The sequence below is a fragment of the Mytilus trossulus genome, chromosome 3 (assembly GCF_036588685.1).
Source record: "Mytilus trossulus isolate FHL-02 chromosome 3, PNRI_Mtr1.1.1.hap1, whole genome shotgun sequence".
Lineage (NCBI taxonomy): Eukaryota > Metazoa > Mollusca > Bivalvia > Mytilida > Mytilidae > Mytilus > Mytilus trossulus.
Window position 1 is genome coordinate 15,938,374 of NC_086375.1, and position 18,421 is coordinate 15,956,794.

Below are 18,421 nucleotides of genomic sequence, written 5' to 3' on the forward strand. Positions count from 1 at the left end.
AACACAGACAAATAATAGTACAGAAGACACAACATAGAAAACTAAAGACTAAGCAACACGAACCCCACCAAAAACTGGGGGTGATCTCAGGTGTAAAACATCTTTTTCTACCATTAATATATTTTCAGATTTATAACAATAAAGTTGACAATGCAGTTGAATCAACTAAGAAGATAAGTTCTTCAATGATTTTTTTTTATTTATTTGTGCCTACAAATTTTTTTTCTTACTTTATTCCGACGAAAAATTCCTTTGATTGTCTAAAATAAATTGAAGTGAATTAGAAATGGTTGTGCAACATTATAATTGAACTTTCTATTGACATTTGACCAATGATTACGAAAGATATAATTGATAACTTTTAATGAACCAAACAAAGTACAGATAATTATTAATTATAGATCTACTATCGAGGAATTTACCCTGCACCCCTATCTCTGTCAGCAACTTGTTATCACATATTTAGTATAAAAGACACAGTCCAATTGGAACACCTCAATTAGAAACGAGATATTACACAAGCTCCATAATGGGGCTAAAGTTACTTATATTATGTGCCCTTGTGGTACTTAATCAAGCAGGTTTGTTATAGGCTAATTATATATTACTAATTTTGATTCAAATAAGTAACGATAAAAACGAATAATTTATTATTCAAACACACATGTGTATTTCGTAATAATTTATTATCCAAAAACACATGTGTATTTTGTAATATTGAATGATAATGAGAAACTGATTATGATTATTGTAAAAATCGTGAAAAAACCCAATTCTGTGTATCGCATTTTTACTTCATATTATACTTGTTTTTTCGTTTATTGTTTTGTTCGTAAAACTATATAAGATCGTTCGTTTTCTTGCTTGAATTGTTTTGCATCTGTTATTTTGGGCTTAATAATTCTTCAAGTTCGTACTATGAAATACTCGTGTCTGGTTGAGAGATGTTTCATTGTCAGTTATACCACATCTTCTTATTTTTATTATTAACTATGATATTCGTTTTCAGCTAAACTACCTAAATCACAGACTGCCACATGTTCAAGACAATGTACAGGTAAGTCAAGTGAAACAATATTCATCCCAGCTCCTTTGTTCTACCAAGGGTAATCCGTCTCAGATCATCCTAGTTTGAGTTTCTTTGTTTTGCATCCTTTCCTTTTTTTTGTAACATTTTGACGGGAATGCCTAATCTAGCGTTATTTTATAATATAAACATCAATGTATTCTTAAGATAATGGAGCTTTAAAGCCCACAAATAGAAATCCACATGCATTTTGATAAGATGCATTTCTTTATTTGCTATATAATAGCTGTATCTTTTACAGTCATGACAATAATCCCTTTTCCATAAAACCGAAATAATTCAAACGATCTATTAATAAAAGGTTTTCCCCATTACTTCGAACAGGGACAGTCTATATTTATCCTTGTATTTTAAAAAATATAAACTTCCGTTGATATAAGTTCACTGTGTAACAGCATATATTGTCTTTTATGAAAAGGAGGATTTATTATGGTAATTTTCTTATTTTGCAGAATCGAAAAAATTTGGATACGAAACCGGAAAGACATACGACTATGACTACACATCAAAGGTGTCAACGACAATACAAGGGGCTTCCGAAGATAAAGCGGGAATTGACATGGCTGCAAAAGTTCACATCGAGGTTCAGTCAAAATGCGATCTTGTGCTTAAGGTAATAAAGAAGAAAACAAGTTAATTTAAATTCAATTACTAATCGTCATTAATTTTGTTGTTGTTAAAACTATAAGTAAACATTGTGTCATTAATATTATAAGTCTCGATAGATTGAATTCATATCGATACATTTTCGTATTCAGAATCCAAATGATCTTTCCATTTTCAGGTTTCTGATGTAGTACTTACTGAATCAGACCCTAAATCACCAAACACAAGACGCAATGCTGACGTCACAGGCGAATTCAAGAAAAGTCTTGAACAGAACCCATTGATGTTCTCCTTCCAAGATGGCCGTGTTGATGAACTATGTCCTTCTAACGACGAACAGACATGGGCTCTTAATATCAAACGAGCAATCATCTCTGCTTTCCAGAACTCTATGGATGATTTCAGTCAAGAACAGAAAACCAAAGAGGTAAAATTGTGTAGCACAATAATCTATGGAAAACCGATCATTCAGTTTTAAAATAACTCTATTCGTGTTTTTGTGTAGCTATTCGTTTTGCTCTATTTTGATTTTTTTTTTCTATTTTTCGATTATAACAAATAAGTCACCTCCTCCCGTAAGTGGGGCCAAGTCGTTATTCTTAACATTAAAAAAGAAAGTTATCATAAAATCTATTATTATTCTAACTATTTCAATTTTTAACATTTACCGTATGTGATGAAATAAGAAAAAAATGAAATACTTTTCAGATGGATGTAACCGGAAGTTGTGATGTAAATTACTCTCTGGCTTCCAATGGGTGGTACACAATGACAATCAAGAAGACAAAAGACACATTAGGATGTGTAGATCGTCATGGTTACAAAACAGCCATGCAAGGAACACCATATAGAGTACCGTCTGTAAGTTATTATTCTATATGCCATTTTTTTTTAAATTAAGGGTATCGCAAATTATACATATTCTATAGTTGGATTCACTTTCAAAACAATATTGTATCATGTTAAACAAATAGAGTAGATTAAAAACCAATGACTATGTTTAACTAAAACGGTTTTCATTATTTTTGTATTATTGTTGTAGGAAATCCAGTCAATGCCATTGGTTAAAAGCACTCACGAATGTCAACAGGGAATCAGTAAAACTGGTATCCTTCAGAGCAGCAGTTGTGAGGAACAACATGTTCTCCGACCATTCTCCAGAGAATCCAGAGGAGCTGTTACAGAAACAAAACAGACATTGAAATATATTACAGAGAGTCAAAGCAGATCTACAAAAGGTGAAATTGAATCAACAGAAACTATTATTATACTTCATGTCAAAATGCCAGATTTTGATTGGCTAATACGAGGGTGTCAATTTACTCTATTACCCTTCATGGAGACGCTTGATCAAGTGTGCGCTTTATTAAATACGACTCTATCCTATGACAAATACTTTATCACCCTTCACAGAGACGCTTGATCAAGTGTGCGCTTTATTAAATACGACTCTATTCTATGGCAAATACTCTATTACCCTTCACGGAGATGTTTGATCAAGTGTGCGCTTCATTAAATACGGATGTTTATGTACAATTGTCATAGTTTATTACTTTGAATTTTAAAATTAATCGACAGTAATAACAGAACATTCAGTATAATAAATTAAATAACACATATCTGAGAGGGTGATAGAGCAGATTGTTACCCCTCGAAAAAACATTGTCAACCTTGGCTTCGCCTCAGTTGACAATGTTTTCTCGGGGTAACAATCTGCTCTATCACCCTCTCAGCTATGTGTTATTTATACGTTGATATATGCATCGCGAATCAAATAAATACTATTTAGAACTTTTTATCTACAAAACTCTTCCAAATATAGACGAAGTCCACACGTCATTTGTTTCCTTGTAAAAAAAATTTAATACTACAGCTTATATGACCCGTTGTTCACTACTTAATGGCAAAGTTGACAATAGATGAATTTGTCTGTTGTGTTTACGTTCCCGATCAAGATAAGACCATAAGAGATATTACGCAAATTAATAACAATTTTGTGTATCACATTAACGTTCAAACGATATATAGATAATTTCCTAATTTAGTATTTCATGTTCAATTTTAGTGTCTACTGAAAAGAGAACAACACTGGCATTTGAGCATGCTTTTGACAACTCCAATTCTGCAAACGCACAGAAGGAGGTTCTGAACAAACTGACAGAATTTTGCGAATTATCTAAAGATGCCGTGAAAGTATCCACAGCCAAACAATTTACTGAGCTTGTCAGACTTATGAAAACGTTAGACAGTGATAGCATGGAAAGTGTCCACAAGAAAGTACATTCAGGAAAAGTATGTCCAAAGAATACAAAAGTCAGGTATGTATAATATATAGGAAATATACTATATATGTGATATTTTTTCAGTGCAGCGTTTGCCATTTACGACCTCAGTACTGTATGCCATTTACGACCTCAGTACTGTATGCCATTTACGACCTCAGTACTGTACAATATTACATGATCGGCTAAATATTAGGTCAAATAATTCAAATTCTGCTTTCTCGTAGCTTTTATGTTGTTTTTTTTTATCACATTATCTCACATTTAACGTGATTTCAAGCATGACACCGGTCATTTGGTCAGAGTTTTAAACACATTTTCTTTTTCTTCAATACTTTGTAAAAATTTACCTTTCCAATCTAATGAGAAGTCTTAAATAATTGATACCGTAACTGCAAAAGAGCCTTTGCTTTATTTAAAGTTTAAAGTGTAAAACAATTGTTTTATAATTTGCAGGAAATTCTTCCTTGACGCCATTCCAATGGTTGGAACTAAAGCTTCTTTGAAAATGATGACACATTTGATTAATACCGACGAAGTTACCGGAGCTGAAGCTGATATGTGGATGACAAGTCTATCTTTTATTCAACATCCAACAAAAGACATGCTATTGGAACTGAAGGTATACACAACTCTTTAATTATTAACTGGAAACAAAACATTAAATGAATCGATTTCGTTTTCAAGATGTTAAAATGTAACGGTTCTTTGTAAATATGTAAATATGTGTATACGTAATGATAAAACCGGTTCTTTCAAATGTGTAAATATCTTTATACATATAGACAGTGACGGCTCTTTTAAATATAAAAGTTAATGTACATATGTTTCATCATAATGTATGGTGTTCATGCTTTTCATTTTAGCCTTTGTTGACTAACACAAAGAACGGACAAGCCATGCTTGCAGTTTCATCCCTTGTGTACACCTACTGTAAAACATCTTCCTGTGCTAACGACATTGATATGGTAAACCTTGTTGCCAGCTTAGAAGACAAGATAGGTGTTGGATGCTATGCAGACAAGAACAATGTTAACAACGTAAGCAGTTTCATTCATTTCTTAAAACATGTTGATTGTTCCTCGGAAAATTTACGTTTAAATTGAATTTGTCATATTAGACAACAATATTTTCAATATAGGATAATTCACTAATCTTTTATGTTTCGTTTCAGATTATCCGTGCCTTACGTGCCTTTGGAAATGCTGGTTTCTCTAGCAGTATCACAATGGTAAACAGTTGTTTGACGAGAAAAGAAAACCCGACAGAGGTTCGCCTTGCTGCAGCTCAAGCCTTCCGCCGAATGGCATGTGATGCAAACGTAATTAAAAACTTATAAATTATTTCTTATGATAAACAAATCTATAATTTGACTTGTTAAATTGACGACATTATATTTTGAACTATTATCAAAATTGCCTTTATATATTTGTGTTGTTATAAGAGTCTGATCACTGTTATGCAAAACTGTTAATTTGGATGTTACTGTTATCAAATATCATAATTGATTTATCTTATAATTTAAGGATAGGAAATGAAAAAACAATAATTAAAAACAGTGTATTTTAGACAAATATCGAATGTATTATTAATGCAAAATAATATACTTACATGCAAGAAATATATCTTCAAAATAGGATTTGTTTTCTTTTAGAGAAACGAGTTGATGACCATTTACTTGAATCGCGATGAGGATTCCGAAATAAGAATTGCTGCTTACCTAGGACTGATGACATGTCCTTCAAAGTCTATCCTCAACAGAATCCAGACAACACTGGAATCAGAAGAAGTAAATCAAGTTGGCTCCTTCGTCTGGACTCACCTTACAAATCTAATGGAAACATCAAGTCCACTGAAACAAAGCATAAAATCAATTTTATCTAATGACATACTGAAGAAAGAATTCAACTTAGAAAAAATGAAGTATTCCAGAAACTATGAAGCTTCATTTTTCCTAGAAAAGATGAACACAGGTGCCGCAATTGACAGCAATCTTATTTGGTCTTCTAAGTCTTTCCTTCCAAGATCAGCCATGACTAACCTCACCGTTGATCTTTTTGGTCACTCTGTCAACCTGTTTGAGTTTGGAGGAAGAGTAGAGGGACTAGAGTATTTCCTAGAATCATACTTTGGACCTGAAGGATATTTTGGCAAGTCAAAGGATGTTGTCAAACAATCTGTAAAAGGAATTAGCAACAAAGCAATGGATAAACTGAACGAAGAGGTTAGCAATAGATTGAAAGAAGTTAATAGCCGTTCTTTTCATATTGTATTTGAAATCCATTCACATTTGCATTTATTCCTATTTTGTTTGTTATACATTAAGTGCCTACTCGTTTTATTTAAAAAGCAAAACTTATATAAAATAATCAGAAATGTAGTTCTTAACATAGTTTCGTACTTTTCTTCTTTTTCATCTTATAAATTACAGTATTTTTGATTAATATTAATATTCTTTATTTTTGCAATTTCTAGTTTGGATCAACAATGGAAGAGTTCAAAGGAAGCATGTATTTGAGAATATTTGGCAATGAATTACAGTACATCAACACCGACGATATCAAAAGTCTGATTGAAGGACAAAACTTCAACATTCTGGATTTCATCATCAATCTGGCCAAAGAGCAAGACTATTCTTTCACACAGAGCTTCATGTTTCTAGATACCAGTATCATAATTCCAACAATGTCTGGTTTCCCACTTAACATCAGTTTAGACGGAAGTGCTACAATTGACGTTCAAGCTTCCGGTAAAATGGACCTTAGACAAATTCAGTCAAATCCCATGACAGTTTCCATCGATGGAAAAATTCGACCAAGGTAATATTAGATACTCAGATACACAATTTTAGTATAAAGATCAACCAAAACAAAAGACCCAAAAACAACCAAACCAAAACCAAATGTCAGCTTGAAATACAACCTAAAACATCAGCAAATAAGCACATATATCAGTCAACAACAATATTTTGAATGGAGTTTTATGATTGTCTTCGCTGTTCATTCAAACATAAAATTTGCCATAATTTTTCGCAATAAATATCCTGTGGTTGATGATATAAAAGAAATGAAAAACTATATCAACCAACAAATTTTCAAACTATAAAGTAATGATAATTGCTTTAAACAGTGAATACATAGAATCAAACAAGTCTGATGTTAATTTTTTTCTAAACAAAAATAAATAAATGAAAGACTATGCATGCTTATACGCCAAAAAAAAAACAAACCCGTATACCACAGTTGCGAAAGAATGTAGATCTGAAAAGATATATATTCATACGCACGATTAAGAAATGCATATTTTCTAGGTAAATTTGTATATTGATCAATAAAGTATCTTTTTAATTCAGTGCTGCTTTGGAAGTGACAAGTCTAATGAGTGTTGATGCCTTCGTAACTAAAGCTGGAATGAAAATGGTATCTTCAGTGAACTCTGCCTCTGCTGTTGAAGGTCATCTGGAAATAAAAGGTGGACAACTCTTTAGTGCAGAATGGAAGACACCAGATGCAAAGACAGAAATATTTGAAGCAAAGTAAGTATGAAAATATTTTCATAATAAAATATTTAGGTCATGAATTTTTTTTTCTTTTACTCTTTAATATAACCAGTCTGGGTTTTTCTTGCACTTGAATGACAACCTTAACTTACCTCTTTCCATATCAACAGCATGGATTTTTAGAATAATTGACTGTTCTGTTCTTTTCTATCTGTTACATATTTATTAATCTAAAAAGAAGAAAAGGGAATACAGTCTCTTATCCATATACATGTTAACTTTGTTACATATAAACCTTGCATAATTTATATAAATCTTTTTGCAGAACTTCATTCTTTACTGTTCATCGTGATGAGACCCGTGAACAAAAGATGGTAACACAAAACAGACAAACAAAGAAACTATGCACTGGTGATGACATTGCACACGTGACTGGACTTGAACTATGTGGTGAAATTTCCTACCCTAATGCTTCTCTAAAGGCTGATTCTCCATATTTCCCCCTAACTGGACCATTGACAGCTGGTGTTACACTCTACAAGAGAGACAGCCATACTGGTTACAAAATGGAGTATAAATTTGGAAAGGTAATTACCGCTTTTTACAGCTTACTTCTTTGCTTAAGACTAATGTTTAAAAATTATGGATTTATTTTTGATCACTGAAAGTAAGTCTTATTTTTCAATTAGGTAATAATACTTCCACCAAACATATCATAACAGGAATATAAATATATATATCATTAATCTTATTTTTTGTATTTTTTCCGACGTGAGGTATAATGGTTTTATTATTATAATTTATTTTAGACAAAATCTTTAGTGATTGCCAATGTAGGATTTAACACACCAGGGTCAAAGGTTGATAGAGAAATGAGACTCGGTTTCAATCTGAATATGAAGAAACATGATATTGAAATGATGATGCTGTCACCATGGAAAAAGGCAACCTTCAATGGTAACTTTTAATATATAAAGAATTATGCATTTTTTTTAATAACTTCAATGTTATTTTTTATTGACAATGCTATCAATTTTCACAGTAAAATTTAATTCAGTATTAAGTCATGATTTTAAAGTTTGAAATCTTAGATAACATTATATCTATCAGGTATTATGGACTTCTTCCTTTTTATTATTTAAGTAAGAGATCAATACTTTTGTTAATACTTTTTACAAAAAATAATCTATTTTATAGGAGCTGTCGATACCAAACAAAGACAATTAAATGGTAAATTACTTATTGACCAATCAGAATACTCAGTCAATGCAGCTTTAGCTAGTCAGAAGAAGTCTTCTAAAATGATATATACACCATCTGTAGAAATAGTCATACCAAAGAAGGATAACATTAAACTTGATGGAACTATTGAATATTTGGCGGGAACAACTTTGGATTCTGCATTTACCATTCGTGGAGTTTCAAAAGAACCAATCAACATGAGATGTGAGTTATACATCAATATTCATAGATGTTAAAGTCACATCCCCTTGCAAAGAATACCAAAATAAATAAACAATAAATCAAAACGAATCAGCATGCCAGATTTAAAAGAGGGACGAACATTACCAGAGGGACAGTCAAATACCCAAAACGAAAATAAACTGACAACGACTGGCTAAAAATGAAAGAAGAAAGACAGACAAACAATAGAACACATGACACAACATAGAAAAAGTATTACATCTTTTTCATGAAATTCAATGATCCGATATACTTTAAATGTTAAAATAAAAACCAGCAAATGAATGCTTTGATGTATACAAAACAAATGTATTATAGGCATAGTTTCAATTTATGTTTATTTTCTTCATACTTTACATATACATATTTTTAATTTAAATACTATATTTAATTCTACATAAAAGAGAAGTTTAAGTGTATGGTTTTTGCTGTTTTTTTTGTAGTGAACATGCTAAACAAGAAGGTTATAAAATCAATCAAGGGCAGTTTTACAATGGACAAAAAAGAAGAATATAGTTTTGAGACCAGAATGCAGACACTAGTAACTAAACAATCTTTGAGATACAGTCCATTTATCTCAGTTAAAACGCCAGCGAAACTGTTGATGGGTCTTGGCGGTTCAGTGGAAATGAAATATAAAAAAGCTGCAAAGGTTGACCTGACTGTTACCGGATTAACACGTTCTCCAATGAAATATTTTGGTTAGTAATTATTCTTTTCTAAAGAATAAAATAGAAAGTTTATATGTAAACTGATTTTGTTTTGAAGAACGATGTCTATATGGTACCAAATATTTTGTTTTCTAGGCAACAGACTTGAAGATAAAGGGAAGTCACATTCATACCAAAAAGGCACTGGATACCAGCATTTCGGTGTCAGTTGGTAAAAAACACACCTTGAGCACATCAGTCTTCCTGAAAAATAAATCAAAGAAATTGACATCTGTTTCTGGTGGAATTTCCCTTTCATTGAATGAGAAATCCCTTTCCATATCAAATGTCTTCATCCAACAGAACAACCAGAAATATACCAACGACTTCGCTGCCACTATCGGTAAACAAAGAACAACGATAAAATCTGCCATCAAGAGCATGTCAAATATTGAATTCGAAATATCTAATGATGTAACACTTCCAGAAAGAAAACCTTTTACCATTGCTGGTCAGCTAAACGGGAGCCCTAGGGATTTCAGAGTAGGAGCACAGATTGGAAAATCATATGTTTTGGCATTTACTTCCCAATACAAACCAAAGACATTGATCAAGATGTCTGGGGATGTGAAGGTTAACAGCAGACGCGTGACAGCTGAAATTGAAGCAATGAACAACAATCCTCAGTATACCGGAGCATTTGATGTTAAGTGGGATGCTGATAAAGATGAATCAAAAAGAATAAAGTTTGTAGGAGATTTGACATACAAAAACTCCATGGATGTAAACGCTAGACTAGAACATGTCAACCCATTCACTAGTGTCTTATCGAGTTATAATCATATAGTTGATATAAATACTCAGGGCCATTTTGATATCTTTGTGGGAGGGAAAGAGGAAATAGCTTTGGATCTTAATCTTAAAAACAAAGATGAAGGAAGAGCTGGAACCCTTAGAATGCAGACACCTGTCACTGGATTAGTACAAATGAATTATGATTTGATGTCAACTACCAAACAATATCAGAACTCAATGGATATCACATGGCAGAAATCAAACAAAATTGGAGTTTTAGTAAATTTGGACAAACCATTCAATGCCAATAAATTTCATGGAATAGTTACAGTTAAAACACCATTCAAGGGTTTCCAAATGTCCTCAGTAGAAGTGGACCATGAATACAGCGGAAAGGTAAAAAGTATGCTGAAAACTGAACTCAACAACGAGAAAGTAAAAGTTGATATTAACTACAGTAACGATGACCAGGATGTAAACGGTGTAATTAGTGTAAAATCGTCATTATCCAGTTTGAAAACAGCTTCTGTAAACTTCCACCATAAAACTACAGACAACAAATACCAGAACGCTTTAGCAATGGAGCACAATGGCAAAGTATACCAGTATGAAGGTCAAATGAATCACAGATTTACAAAAGGAGGACTGAAGAATAAAGGAAAAATTGTCTTTAATCTACCAAACAACAAATATGATGCAAATTGGGATCACAGCATTACCAGCAATGAACTCATTTCTAAAATGCAGTCAAATATTAATGGTAAATCTTATGAATTGGACGTAAATGGAAGACAAGCCATAACATTTAGTGAAGGGGGAGTATCATTTAACCTGAAGATTAAATCTCCACTTATGGACGATATCCTTCTGCGTGTTGATCATCAACACAGACCATCATTGATAGACAGTTCAGCAACCTTATCTATTAATAGTAACGTTATGATGTCTGGTCATTTAGACTACAAGAGAGAAGCTGGCAAGGTGATGTCAAAACAGTCTTTCAAAATGTCTGATATCACTTTTGAAACTTCAATTATATCTGAATATGCCCGTTTTCCAATGTCAGGACAAATTAATATGAAGTTGAATGATAATGAAATCGATGCAAGTGGAACCTTTGATCGTCAGCAGAACAGCCAAAACGGTAAACTTAAATTTAGGTCACCATTTACCAAACCTATTGTATTAAGTATTGATCGAGCAATTGATGGGGAACAGATCATTTCATCATCTATTGAGTATGGAAAAACTGAAATTATGGCCATGGAAAACAGATTCAGATGGGACAACACAAAAATTGTCAAGATATCAGTTGTAACACCAATAAAGTCAGTCAGGAAATTTGAAACATTACTCAAGTTTGATGGAGGTATAACTGCTTTCAAAACAGTCGCAAGTTTAGAAATTGAACCTACTTTTAGACCAATCCAGATGACATCAGAATGGAACTCTGTCAATGGGCTCAATGGAAAAATTCGTTTGGAAACTCCATTCCAACAAATACCATACAGTCAAATAAGTTTGGTTTCTAAACCCACTTCTAGAATGACATCATCAGATCTAGTTATTGAATATCTCCCAAGACGAGAAATAATCATGAAATCAAGCTACATGGTGCAGAAAGATCACGTTGAAGGCAGTTTAGACATAAAAACTCCCTTCCATGACATGCAAACAATGTCAGCATCAGTTAAACATGTAACTCGAAATAACGCCCTAAATTCTGAGATGACCTACACCTGTCCTAAAGGCACAAAATACGTCGCTGACATCAACTATAAATCTGGTATCAAGAAAGAGGGGTCAGTCAGTCTGAAAATGGATAAGAAAAGAATAAGCGTTAATGGTATGGTCGACATGATGTCTGGATACCCAGCTGGTTTCTTGAAGACATCAACACCCTTTACAAAGGACATTATTGTTGATATTAAGCAGACGAATCAAGCTGAAGTAATTGTGACGTCGGGCTCGGTGAGATACGATAACGGAAAAGAAATATCATTGGAAAACCGATTCCGTTGGAATGATGCCTTTGTGTTCACAACAGCTCTTGCTACACCATACGAATCCATGAAAACAATTAACTCTGTAATAGAGGCTAAAGGAGACTTACGATCTTTCTCTCTTTTAAGCAGCATTGAAGCAGAACCAATCACAAAGAAGTTCTTAATATCCAGTGCCGTAAATACAAATGGTGGATTCGATGGTAACTTCCGCATTGAAACCCCATTCGAGGCCATTCCATTTAGTCAGATAACCGTCTCTAGTCAAAGAAGTAGCGGATCCACAAGAACAGTTGCTAATATAGAATACCTTCCAGCTAAATATATCAGTGTCAAATCAAGTCACACAATGGATTTGGATAACATTGATGCAACTTTTGAAATTCAGACTCCATTCGCCAAATTTCAACATGCATCTGCTTCAATAAAACACACAAATGACGACAAAGGCATTTCATCTTCTGTAGGAATCGAATATCCTAAAGGCAATATATATTCTATAGACACTTCCGTTAAAAACGCCGAAAGGAAAGACGCTTCCATCACCGTCAAAAGTCCATACAGCAAACCAGTAAGTCTGTCAGTCTATCATCAAGGAAAATATCCGTCAATGGAGACACACGGTGAACTACAGTACCAGGGCAACCAGAAACACATATTGGACATAACATTTAATAATAAAGCTAACTTTAAGTCATCTGTGTCATACAAGTGTCCATCTATGGACAAAATATCTTTGGAGATAAACCATAAAGGAAGCATGAAACAATTCAATTCTCTCGTCAAAGCACAATACAAGAAGGGCGAGCCACATCAAATCGAAATAATCTTTAAAAATCTGGCTAAAATGCAAGGATCTTTGACAGTCAAATCAGCGTTCATGGATGACTTTAAAGCATCTTTCCATCATATCGGGTCCTTGAGGAATCTTAAATCTCATGTTCAATATGCTTACGGTAAAATGACTCCAGCCTCTGCTGATGTAGCACTTATTTCTGGAAAACGTATCAAGGGATCCGTGAAATTGTCTGCACCAATGTTTGAGGATATTACTATGACTCTTATTCACAAGGGAAATCTGAAAAGCTTCAGAAACAAGATGAACCTAATCTACAGCAAGAAACAGAAAATCAGTACCGATTTTAATTTCCGTCTGGCTAAAGTAATGAAAGCTACATTTATGTTTGTTTCTCCTTTTAAAGGATATAAGAAAGTCATTGCCAACGTGAAACACGAAGGAACATGGAAGAGCTTCAAGTGTGATGCCAATATTAAAAAAGGAAAAGACGTTGTTAAAGCCAACATGAAAACATCAATAGGGTCTAAATTCAATTGGGAAGCAAGTGTAGAAACTCCAGTTGCCGGTTGGAAGAAAATGAATGCTGCTGTATCGCACGAAGGATCACTTTCTAATTTTAAATGCCATGCCGAGATAGGTCGAGGTAAACAAGACATGGTCGCTGCAGACATACGATTTGCAATTAATCCATCCATTGATATTCTGTTGGCTGCACAGACACCTTTTGTTGGCTACAGCAATGTCAAGGCATCTTTGTCACATCAAAAATCAGACAGCAAGATAAAATCTCATGCTGAAATAACATACTTCAAGAAAGATACAATATCTGCAGATATCTTGATAAACAAACCAACAAGAAGTGCTGATATTTCCATAAAGACTCCATTCAAGAAATATGAAAAGATGGCAGGTTCCTTCTCACACACTGGTTCATTATCAGAATTCAGTACAAAGATGGATTTGGCAGCAAACAAAGATAAATACTCAGCTCAGATCAATTTCAAGACTGTAGGTCAACTGTCAGCAGAGATGAAAATATCAACACCCATCGTCGGCTATCAAGAAACCGATCTTTCCTTTACTCATAGTGGAAGCTTAAACAATTTCCGTTCACGAGCAAATATTCTTTTTCACAAGAAGAAGAGTGTCGCTGATGTCTCATTTAACACTCAGTGGTGTAGAAGGACAATTGACATTGCAGACACCCTATACAGAAACTGTAAAAGCTACAATTATGCATAGCAATGAGGGAAAAATGAAATCTTCTTCAAACATTGCATATGGTAAACAGACCATTTTTGATTTTGATGCTTTGTTCAGTCAAAGAGGACAAACATTTGGAACCGTCTCCATCAAAGCATTGAAGGTGCCAAAAATGGCAGCAACTTTTGAATACCAGGGAGTTATATTCAACAATAAAGCAACCATACAGGCATCACTTGGGAAAGACAAGATCATGGTTGAGACACAAATGGAAAGCAAATCTGATGTCTCAGGAAGAATTTCCATTTCAACTCCATTTGATTCTGCAAAGACGATGTATATGGTATATTCTAAAACTGGACCAATGAATAAAATGAACGGTAACATTGAAGCTGGAATCAACGAACAGAAGATTACGACTGACATAACTATTTCATCTGATGACGTAACAAAGGCATCTGTCACACTCCGAACACCATTTTCTGAACTACGAAATGCTGATGTATCCATTAGATTTTCTGGCACCGCTAAAAACTTTGATAGCCACAGCGAAGTGACTGTTAACGAAAAAATGGCTGAAGCTGATCTGACAGTCATTGTGAATGATCGTCTTGACATAAGAGGGTCTATGAAAACTCCATTTACTAAAGACTTTGTCATCCGAATGAACCATGATGGTGCATTGAACAGTTTCAAATCTTCTTCTGATGTATCATACGGATATGATAAAATTAGTGGACAAATAACAACTGATTTGACCAATGGAGTACAAATTGACATCACCCTCAAAACTCCATTTTCAAATGATGTGATCTTTGCTACATCTTCTAACTACGATTTCAAAGACTTCCGATCACTTTCTCAGTTAACATACAGTGGAGCTAAACAACACGAATTAGAAGTCACCTTCTCTGCCGTTAAGGAAAGAAAATCTCTGAAGTCAAATGCACAAGTTACCTACAATGGAAAATCAGTATCAGGAAAGGTTGACTTTGAAGGTGGAATGAGAAACTTCAAATCTGCAGGAGAGGCTAAATACAATAACCAGAAAATAATGGCAGAAATCCAATTCCAGTCACTGAGAAGAATAAATGGACAATTTTCATTGAAAACACCATTTTCGTCCGATTTTCTCCTATCCTTCAGCCATCAAGGTCAGATACCAACTGCTTTTACATCAGCTGCTTCGATGTCATACGGAAAGATATCCCATGATATTCAGGCATCATTTAACCATGATGGGTCATATAAGAAGTTCTCTACTAATGGTCAGATTAGTTACAATGGCAAGAGAGTATCTTCAGTCATTTCCTTTGATGCTACTAGTGACATAACAGGAACAGTGACATTGAAGTCACCCATGACGGATGACATAATTGTTTCTTTCTCCCATAATGGAACACCATTGACATTCAGTAGCATTGCCAAAATTACTTACAGTGGATCAATGAAACACGATGTTCTCATAACATTCAATCATGCCGGATCAATGATGAATTTTAACACTAAAGGCGCTTTATCATACAATGGCAAAACCACATCAGGGGAAATCGTATTTGATGCTATTAAAGACATTGAAGGTAAATTAGAATTAAAAACTCCTATTACAGATGACATAATTGTAGCAGTTTCTAACGAAGGATCCTTAAGGAATTTCAAATCTTGTCTCAAAGTCACATACAAAGGACAGTTACAACATGATGCAAGCCTTAAATTTAACTTCGACGGATCAATGATGCAGTTTGGAACAAAATCATCTTTAATGTGTGACAGCAAAAAAGTATCCTTCGATGTTAATTTTGATGCCACCAAGGATATTGAAGGGAAAATTACATTGAAATCGCCATTTACCGAGGATATGATTGTGGCCTTCTCACACGAAAACACGATGAACAATTTCAAAACCTGTCTCAAAGTTACTTACAGTGGAGAACTGCAGCATGATGCCAGTCTTACCTTTAATATGGATGGAACATTGGTTAAGTTTACAACTAAATCAGTTTTTACCTACAACAACAAAATGGCCTCTACTGCCGTCAGTTTTGATACAACAAACATTCTTGAAGGCAGAATAACAGTCACAACACCATGGACAAATGAAATCATTGTAGCTTTTTCAAATGAGGGATCTATACAAAATTTCAAAACCTGTCTTAAAATTACATACAGTTGTTCTTTGAAGCACGATGCCAGTTTTTCATTCAGTTTGGATGGATCAGTCAGAAAGTTCTTTACACTGGCTTCAGTGAAGTACAATGACAAAATAGCTTCCGCTGAGGTAACTCTTGATTCTAGAAAAGACATTGTTGGAAAGATCACCTTGAAAACACCAATGTATGATGACGTTATCATTGAGATCGCCCGCAACGGTAACTGGAAAAACTGTTTGTCCTTTGTTCAAATCACCTACAATGGCGCTTTGCAACATGACGCAAGAGTAAGCTTCAAGTTGATCAAGAAACCAACAAGTATCCAGGCAAATACTGAGGCAAGTTACAATGGCGAAACAGTATCCGGAGACATTTCTATTGAGACATCATCTGGAATTGATGGAACCATGACTGTTAAATCACCATGGAGCGAGGACATTACCACAATTGTTAAATACAACGGAGAGCCAAAAGATTTCACTGCCCAACTTCAGCTGAATCACAAAGGCTCTGGTCAATATGAAGTAAATATAAGACATACAACAACTGGTGAAATGAAGAAACTTTCAACTGCTATCTCTGCGTCCTACAACGGCAAAGAAATGTCGTTTGATGGTTCATATGACTTAAAAGACAACAAGAACGCTCAAATGACTTTCAAATCACCATTCACCAAAGATGCATTTGTGAAAATATCTTCAGAAGGAACAGTTCAAAGATTTAGCTCAAATGTAAAACTATCATATGGCGAGAAGACCCATGTTTTGACTTCAAAATTCAATATGATCATGACTGATTCCAAATTAGGTTCTGCAGTTGAAATATCAGTCGACAACCAGAAAGGATCTATTGACCTCCTTGTTGAGTACTCTGATGAATACAAGGTTAAAGTATCTGCCAGTTCTCCACTTACTGACGACATTGAACTAATGTCTTCTGCAAAAATAAACCGTAACAATCTTATTGGTTCATTACTGATTAAACTCGCAGGAAAAACCATCCACGACAGCAGTTTCAGCCTGACAAGAAGAATGGGAGAAAACCAATTTGTCGCCAATTTAAATGCTGTATACAACTCTAAAAATGTCAATGGGGGATTTTCAATTGTTACATACAATGGAATTGACGCCAAAATGACACTAGAGACTCCAGTTGCAGGATACGAGAAGATTGCAGCCAATTTCTTATACGAAACTGACAGGGATACAATTACGGCACAAGTCAATGGAAACGTTGGATCTAACAATGTAGAATTTAATGCAGTTTTTGATAAGACTTCACCATTCAATGGAAAAATTAATATCAAAACTCCAGTCAGTGGATTAACCGAAATGTCAATGAACGTAGTTTTCAACAATAATCCTTCAAACTTTCGTCTCACATCTGATTTCGCTATTGAAGGTCAAAACATGTATGACCTTAGTTTTGAGCATATCTCCTCAACAAGAAATATACAAGGAAGTCTAGAACTGAAAACAACAATTTTAGAAGACATTGACATCAAGTATGACATCTCTGGAAGTTTAACAAAGTCTTCATCTTCGTTCAGTGCCTCCGTTGGAAGTAAGAACCAAATTTCATTGAACACTTTGACCAACATTCAAGGCAGGCAAATGGGAGAAGTAAAATCAACCTTAAATATCAACATTGCTGGTTTCACAAAATCAGCTGAATTAGAATTAAAAAGTGGAAGAAGCTTCAGCGATTTCACTTCTAAAATAAGTGGAAAAATTGATAACGATGAAATCTCTGTAGAAACCATATTTAAAAGTCAACCATCTTATGAGGCATCGGTTAAGGTAGAAACACCTTTCAAATCAGCTAAATCAATGTCAGCTACGATCAAGAATGTTCGTAAATCAAATTTTGTCAGCACATCAGCT

At 34.1% G+C, this 18,421-nt stretch overlaps 2 protein-coding genes across 2 annotated transcripts; both read left to right on the top strand.

Annotated features, from left to right (window-relative positions):
• Positions 1-529: 529 nt before the first annotated feature.
• Positions 530-9,644, top strand: LOC134710459 (apolipophorins-like). Its single transcript, XM_063570823.1, has 17 exons — positions 530-581; positions 1,010-1,057; positions 1,540-1,700; positions 1,872-2,120; positions 2,402-2,554; positions 2,736-2,931; positions 3,759-4,011; positions 4,432-4,597; positions 4,842-5,015; positions 5,150-5,296; positions 5,630-6,199; positions 6,451-6,794; positions 7,328-7,510; positions 7,800-8,061; positions 8,284-8,431; positions 8,672-8,920; positions 9,382-9,644. The coding sequence occupies exons 1-17, from the start codon at positions 530-532 to the stop codon at positions 9,642-9,644; spliced, it is 3,618 nt and encodes a 1,205-aa protein (XP_063426893.1).
• Positions 9,645-10,029: 385 nt separating this feature from the next.
• LOC134710460 (uncharacterized) lies at positions 10,030-14,427 on the top strand. Its single transcript, XM_063570824.1, has one exon. It carries the CDS (start codon positions 10,030-10,032, stop codon positions 14,425-14,427), a length of 4,398 nt encoding a protein of 1,465 aa, XP_063426894.1.
• Positions 14,428-18,421: the final 3,994 nt, after the last annotated feature.